Here is an 8,832-nt window from a genome sequence, read left to right on the forward strand (position 1 = left end):
ATATGTCCACATTATTTCAGCATCGCTCTATTTAAAATTTAAATGCCAAAATCAATGAAACAGGTGAACTTTTCTTCATCTACCGTATGAATTGTAACGTTCTAAAGTGTATTTTATATATAGGCGAAGACTTTGTTGTAAATCCTTTACTTAATTATAATCATACTTGAAGAAATGACAGCTTGGCGAGGCATCATAATTTGCTATACCTGCTTGGCACCCGAGTATAATTTTATGTTTTGTTGCTGGATGTCGCGTAAACGCGACAAACCATTATTTGATGATAAGTTCCTAAATTATTATAATATGTGATTTACATTGTTAATAAACATAAAAGAGTGAATACAAATAATACAGATGTAAGTATTTTTTGTAGTAAATTACGACGTGCGTGAGTCAAGAGAGTGTGACGTCATATATTTCGACTTGACTACGTGATCATTGGTACCGATACAACCGTCTGGGTGTACCCAATACACAACGACCAGAAGCAGTAGGATAAATACACCTATGCGCATATACTAAAATCGTATTTGAGAAATCCGGCGTTAAGGGGCAGAGTAGAGTAGGGGCAGAGTAGAGTTTTCTGAAAAATGTACGGCCGGTACATAAAAAAGTAACTGCTTACCCGTGCTCATCCGTATTGAATCTATTTAAACGTAACAACTACGGAACAGTACAAAACAACTAAAAAAAAGCAACAAAAAAGAAAACTCAAACACAACCGCAAACACAAACAAGACGCAAATAAAAATTCAAACACAACGAAAACACAAACACAAAGCAAAACGACAACTTAAACACAACACAAACTTAAAAAAAATGCAAACTCAAACACAATGCAAATACAAACGCAACGTAAAAAAACACAAAATTAAAAAGCAAACGAAACACGTAAATAAAAACACAAAACAAAACACAAACGCAAATACAACGCAAAGGCAAGCACCAACACAAACTCAAACACAAACACAAAAGAAAACTCAAACGCAGTGACAGATGACTCAGTGTTTAAAATAATTTAATAAATAATTTATATTGCTAAACACCCGTTGGCTGTTTAATAAAGGAACAATGTTTTTTTTTAAATATTATATATATATATATATATATATATATATATATATATATATATATATATATATATATATATATATATATATATTTATATATATATATGTATATATTATAAATGAAACACAGTAAAATATTAACCACGAAAAGGGGCTCTGTAGAAGAAAAAAAGACTTGGTAGCCGAGGCTAATGACCTAACCACTTGACCATGTATTGACCACATGTTGTCTGGCTGCTCAAAGAATGCACTGAAGAAATTATTTTTGTTCATGCGGTGATTGGTTTTTCATGGCTGTATTTTTTGGCTGGTTCGAAATTTATTGAGAGAAATATAGTTGATAAGGATTGTAAAACGGTTTATAATATGTGTCTTTCTTTTTCTGTTTTATATAGCATTTGAGATGAATTTGGGATTAGACAGCTGAATAAAGAACCTAGCGAGTCGATTTAGTCAGCATTTGGTCAAGATTTTGTGTAGAAGGCTGAGAAATTGTGTATTCAGACTCTGGAAGATATACTTTCTTTTTTATTTTTTAGTGCTTTATTAATTAAAAGCTTGCATTTAAAACGTTTTTATTAGGTAATTAAAAAAAAATATTTATTAAAATTTTTACTCTCTTATTCTGTTATTTTCTGGTGTTTTAATGAATATTTTAAAGTAATTTGTTGAGAAATCCATTGCAACCATTTAGCAAACATCCATTATTGGCTAGAGGCCCCAACAGTGTACCTACTCCCCACCACCCCACCCGTCCCCCGCTGTAAATAGCCCAATTTTGAGTAAACCATATTACACGTATATAAACAAAAATAACAAAAATAACAAGTGGATAAGCTTACACGGCAGGTGGAGGAGTGGCAGACCAAGAAAGACCTGGAGACGTGACCTGGAAGAAGACACCAAGAAGACTGGATACACCTGGGGACAGTTGGAGAGACTAGCCCAGGAAAGACGCGCCTGGAAAGCTTATGTCAGCGGCCTATGTCCCAGGAGGGGCGAGAGTCAAACCTAACCTAACCTTAATGAATAAGCTTTCATTGAAAATGAGTTCAGTTTATTAGAATACACATTAGTTAGAACGTAAAATAAAAAAAAATAAAAACATTCGAACACAATTTTGAAGTACACGCGTAATTATTTACTTCTGAAGTAAACATTTATATTCAATGAAACAAATATTTTCTAAAGAGCTTCCGACAGGTGTCCCTGTATTTTTTACTCATCTTGTAATACACCAACGGGTTGACGGCTGAGTTGATGTTCTCCATGAAGACAATCACAATGTAACAGCATGAAGATATATCAAAGTACTTCCCACGTATGGTCAACTTGCGAATAACAGTAGTCACAGTCAATAGGACAGACTGTGGAATCTGACACACTATAAATACCACGGAAATTACCGATAACATGGGGATTAATTTCCTCTCCTTTCTGTATCTTCTACTCTTAACGTCTGACGCCGCGCCTGCTAGAGATTTTCTCCAAGACGATGACGTGATAAGCGACGTCACTGTAAAAGATGTGCACACTATAATTATAGCAAATGTAAAATACGGAACCGCTAGATCTGTTATAAAATACGATATCGCAAAAATAGCATCTCGATTCTGCCGAAAGATGATTCCAAGAAAAGTTGTGTTGGTATTCGGGGATTTAATCCACCCAATATAGTTTAACGTAAAATCCACGGGGTCAAAGTTCACGTCAGCGTTCAACATAAACGGGTTGCTCATGATACTATATGTCTGTAGTGTGAGGATGGCACCTATGTCGCTCAGCGCTAAAGCCGTGAGGGAAATGTTGGTTGTCTCCCTGTAGCCCTGCTGGCTGAAGACGACGATGCTGATGATGTTGCCGGCTACACCAACGATGCTGAGGAGACTCTCTAACACGAGGCTGATGGCGAGGAAAATATTAAGCACGTCAGGGTTGATAAGTCCAGAGTAAGTGTCTTGAAACATTCTTATTGTGTTATGAATATAAACAATTATTTGAAGCAAAAGGAAACAATTTAAAACATTAGCCACGCACTATAAATTATATTGTTTCAATCGTATACATTTATATTAGGTTAATTAATTTCAAGTTAAACAAAATAGAATTGGGATTTTTGAACAGTATTTTGCTTTCTTTTTTTTAAATGCAGTTTCAGTCTCTAGTTAAATATCTAAAATACATGAATTCTCAAAATTTAAAATTAGTTTGCCTCAATACGTTATTTTAAACAACTTTAAGATGTTGTCAATTTAAAGCGTATGATATACACTTCTGAAAAAACCTATAGTGTCAAACAGGATAGTTGTTTCTTACAAACATTAAACTCTTGTTGTTGTTTTTTTTCTATTTTGTTTTATTTAAAAAAAAATTCTCGACCTCAAAGTTATCTAAACAATATCATGTCAGAAAATATTTTGTCAGTTTGACAGAAGACGGGCCATTTTAACAAAGCCAGCCTGAACAATAAGACACAAAGACAGTGTCAAAGCTGACAAAAGCTCAAAAAATAGAATGATTTCTAGTGTCTGAATTATTTTAAATAATGTGAGAAATCTAATGTTTGTTACCGCGTATTAACCGACTTTTGACGTTTTTATGTTGTGTAATTGATTGATTTCATTCCACTAATGTGATAACTATGTATCATTTGTTGACTTCTGGTATAATATTTTAACAACATAACATAACTTTAAACAAACTCGCCATCTAACCTAAATATACAAAGAGTGTCAGAAAAAAACGAATAATTTAAGAAGATTAAAGTGAAAAGCTGTATAATTCTGAACAAGAGTAGATGTTTCTTTTGTATTTCGCTTTTCATCTGCAATAATAAACTATTAGGTAAATATCCAAAATGGGCTACTTTAACATTTACACGTCTTTGTAAACCATCATGTTGACTGAATTTAAACTAATATCCTAATTTTGATAATGTCACAGATTATGTAGTATTTCTTATGAGACACGTATGATTTAACTCCTGATCAATACGCTGTCAAAGTCACTTTTTCAGCTATTACAACTATAAAATTGCTTTCATCGTGTCTTTATTTCGCTTTTACCATATTTTATATTTTAATATTCTATAAGTAGACAATTTAGCCTTGGAAGTACTCACACTTATGTGTAATTTTTGTTAAAATTGACTCCAAAGATAATCTGTCGTTGTGGGAAAAGCTTCGCTGAAATCGATTCTCTTCGATCAATAGAGCTGGTGATTCAAACAAAGATTCAATGACTGAGTGAGTCATTCCTTATGCGTTATCTTTTCTATCTTAAACATTTTCATAGAACGAACAGCGTTATGTTTTTTTAATCCTCTTTTCTCACTTCATGATAAATTAAAATGTATCCTTATCGAAAGTTTGTCTATGTGGGAGAAAAGAGTTTACTGTTTCTTTTATTTCAGCATATGAAGCGTTAATTTGGTCAGCACCTTATCCTCCAGTCCATACCCTTTCTATAAAACGAGTTTGGTACACATCGGAGCTAGTTTACCATGGGACGAGCTACGGTCTCGATCCAAGGATTCGAAATCGAGACTACCTGTTTTTATACAGTAATATGCATTTTATATTTAATGCAATAAAATCACTTAGCTAGAAATAATGCGCGCCATAATTAAATCACTGAATTTTCAATAGTGCCTAAGATTAGTATTTGATGAGACAATCTATATTGTTTTTTTAATTTATCTAATTAATTTAGACAGATTTCGCCGTTTTACACTTCGCTAATTTATCGTATAAGGAATATTAACAATATATTGTAATCGAGTAAATAAAAATAAAGAGAGAATGTGACGCATTTTAAGTTTGTATGTAAATCCAAAAAAAAAACTGTTTTGCAATCTGAACGGTTTGTGTGTCTGTGAACACGATAACTTGATTACCGATTTAGTTATGTTAACAAAATTACATATAGACCTAAAAGTGTTATCTAAAATGTGTAGTTCTGTTTCGACTTTTGAGATATTCCTTCAAATTTTGAGTGATTTCCGCTGAAAGTAAATAAAACTTTGCGGTTTTTCCATTTTCTGAAAATGATCTCTTCTCCAGGCTTAATATCTTCACAATGTTTCACGAAGGTCTAAAATCGATGGCAATGTATTGTGATATTTTATTGAATTGAACTAGTAGTGTAAATAACCTTTTAAAAATGTAACAAAAATTTCCTTTTAGAATTTTCCGCTCTCTTATACACACATTGTTTTTATTTGTTTGGTGCGAGATTCTACTTTTTTACGCGATTTAAATATAGTTTCAAACGTGCGGCGTCAAAACGGCCAATGACAAAACGGCCCCGTCAAAACGACCCCGACAAATCGGCCCGACAAATAAGCTCCGTCAAAAAGACCTCGTCAAAAGGGCCAGCAACATATGGACCCCGTCATATAGGCTCCCGACAAATAGGCTCCCGTCATTTAGGCTACCGACAAATAGGCTCCCGTTATATAGGCTCCCGACAAAAAGGCTCCAGTCAATAAGGCTCCTGACAAATAGGCTCCCGTCATTTTGGCTCCCGACATATAGGCTCCCGTCATTTAGTTTTTTCCACAAAACAGCCCCCGTCATTACGACTCCCGACAAAAAGGCTCCTATCAATCAGAGTTTCTTCCAGGCATCTCTTCGGGGGGGCTAAGCCCCCCCGAAAAATTTTTACCGCCCCCCCGAACGAAATGAAATTTATATAATTTATATAGAAAATATATACTTTTAACAGTGTCCGCCCCCCCGAAGAAAGTTTACCGCCCCCCCCCCCCCGAAGATTTCAAGTGCCCCCCCGGAGAAAAAAGTCTGGAAGAAACACTGCTGTCAATTTGGCTCCAGACAAAAGAACCACTGACACAATGGCGTAGCTACCGTAAAGCTAGCAAGACATAGGGGCCCAAGGCACATAGCGGCCCTTTTCCCTCATAAAAAATTTAAACTTTTACAATGGAATTTTAAATAATTTTAAAAAAGAAAAATGTTAAAAGTTCCAAAAATCCCACTCCCCCACCGTTTCGGCAGTGGGATTCAGTGTGTGTGTGTGTGTGTGTGTGTGTGTGGGTCGAACAGAGCCCAATCGTTATAATAACACTAAAGGCGATATCCCTTTGTCGTGCAAGACATTGAGAGAATCAGCCTATAAATAAACTTTTTAGCAGTAGTAGGCAAACATAATAATATAGTATAAATACAAAATCAGGACATATAAAATACAAAATGTTGCCTTCAGAATATTTATAAATTAAAAATATCCATCGCATGTAGAAGTTGATCTCTTCGTTTAACTACTCTGTAGCCTAACGCAGAGGCGTAGAAAAGGCGGGGCGGGGGGTGCGGACCGCAACGGGTGACACCATAAAAGTTATAGAATGAAATGCCATTTTTCCAGATGCGTTAGTTAAAGTTAAATAGTGTTCTAAGTACAAAATCGAAAATTATATCAGGAGGGGGGGGGGGGGGTGGTGACACCACGACGTAAAAGTCAACTATAAAGAAAAACAATGCTATAAAGAAAACAATGCTACATCCAACTGTATTATAAACAGACTGTAGATAAACATCGTTACTATTAAGTCTGCAGTGATCAAAGCTTAAACACGTACGTGTACCAGTATGTGGCATATATATAAATTTTAGGCCCATGTAGGCCGACACACACACACACACACACACACACACACACACACACACACACACACACACACACACATATATATATATATATATATATATATATATATATATATATATATATATAAATGCTTTGTTTCCTGGGAGGGGGTAACAATACGAATTGCCGCACCGGGTAACACCCGACCTAACGGCTGACGAAGGGGCCCACTGATATTTTGTATAGGGGCCCAAAAATCCTAGCTACGCCACTGCACTGACAATACCGTTTCTGTAGAGACTAAGTCTCCCGGCAAAGCGGTCTCATTGAATATGACACCTGCCAGTGGGACCCCTTCATCAATATTCTTTAGAGTTAGCTTATCCAACACTCTTATGTAATACAACGTATGCATTTCTTGTTCGGAAGGCCTTATTTTTATATTAGTTTATCTATTATAAAATATAGTGTGTTTTAATTTAAGGGTCATCTATCTATGACATCCATAATTGAGTCGGTTATAAGCTGTTCCAACTCAGTGTATGGGGAGAAGGGTCCACGCTGTATATTCCTAACTGCAGTATGCTTGTAGGTTATCAAAACAAAATGCTGTTATCGTGTAAACATCATGTATATCATACATTTACACTTCTGTGCTCGCTTTTAAGCAACATATCTTTTCTGTTGTAAATTAAACATTATCAAAACTTTAGAATTGGTGGAATTTTGCTGTTAAGGGCTCGATTTGTTTGTGAATTAATGTTGGTTCATGAAAAACAATTTCATTCGGGTATTTAAAAGAGGTTATAGTGGTATTGGAGGTAGGAAACAATGGTTACTTTTTATGCCAATAGTGGTCATGCCATTCATTGGTCTGGAGCCAATATTACGGGTGTCATTTTGTCAAAAGCCAATATGTCGGGAGCCCATTTGTCTTGAGCCCTTATGTCGGGAGCCAATATGTCGGGAGCCGCTTTGTCGGGAGCCAATATGTCCTGAGCCTATTTGTCAGGGGTTAATATGTCGGGATTCCATTTCTCGGGAGCCTAAATATCGGGAGCCCATTTGTCGGGAGCCTATATGTCGAAAGTCAATATGACGGGAGCCCATTTGACGGGAGCCAATAAGTCGGGGCCCTTTTGACGGGGCTATTTTGACTGGGTCGTTTAGTCGGAGGTCGATTTGACGGGGTCAAATTAACGGGGCCGTTTTGACGGGGCCGATTTTTCCCGGGCCGTTTTGACAGGGCACCAGTTTCAAATACATGTGATTTACGAGAAAGTTTAGTGGAAATCACACCAGCTTAATGTAAAAATATAACATTTTGTTTTTAAAATGCATACAAAACACTTTACTTAAAAGCTAAAAAAGCTATTATTTAATAATGCACTAGGAGGCCTTAAAGGATTTTCTATAAATATATAATAACAAATACATTATAAATAAAGAGAAAGAAAAATCGTGGTAACTATAATATCTATTACGCACATCAACTAATGTGAAGGAAGAGACCCACGCTTTTCTTTGTAGTTATTTCATTAATAATGTATTATTAAATATTTAAAGAAAAGCATTTACTTTCTCCGTTTTAGTGCATTCAGTATTTACAATACAACAGAGTGCATGACTAAAAACTAATGCGCAGCAATGAAGCTTATAACGCGCATATACTCGTGTGGAATCAACTGGATACGACAATATGCATCTAATTAAGTAAATTAGATGTTAAATTACATTGTCACTGGGTCTTGACACACGTGGCAAATTTGAAACGAAATGGTCATTTGAAATCGATAAAAATTTCACTCGGCAGTTGTGAACTATTACGACAAATAGGCCGATAGACGGGTGAAGCAAGTTTAATAAAGCTTGTAAAATGAAGAAACGCACGACAAATAAAGTTAGTTAAAAGCTTTTAAAATTAAATGAAATACCTTTTGGATAAAATTTCGATCTACCTCTGCTCGAACGGTGAGGGCTAAAAAGGTACCAAGAGTGAAATTCTCTTATTATGACCTATATATCGAAAAAAAAACATTTGTCGAACGACCCACCTCTTGATATTTTTTGAGGTCATAGATATACGCCTTTGGATGTCAAAAAAATCACGGCATATCTGGGAAAAATCTGTAAATCGTTCAAACGGACCAGTGTC

At 35.5% G+C, this 8,832-nt stretch overlaps 1 protein-coding gene across 1 annotated transcript; it reads right to left on the bottom strand.

Annotated features, from left to right (window-relative positions):
* Window positions 1–2,239: 2,239 nt before the first annotated feature.
* LOC131937681 (uncharacterized) lies at window positions 2,240–3,040 on the bottom strand. The gene has a single exon (XM_059295286.1). The coding sequence runs from the start codon at window positions 3,038–3,040 to the stop codon at window positions 2,240–2,242; it is 801 nt and encodes a 266-aa protein (XP_059151269.1).
* Between the last annotated feature and the right edge of the window lie 5,792 nt (window positions 3,041–8,832).

The sequence above is a fragment of the Physella acuta genome, unplaced genomic scaffold (genome assembly GCF_028476545.2).
Source record: "Physella acuta isolate Inbredline_101_S28 unplaced genomic scaffold, ASM2847654v3 ptg000218l, whole genome shotgun sequence".
NCBI classification, from domain to species: domain Eukaryota; kingdom Metazoa; phylum Mollusca; class Gastropoda; family Physidae; genus Physella; species Physella acuta.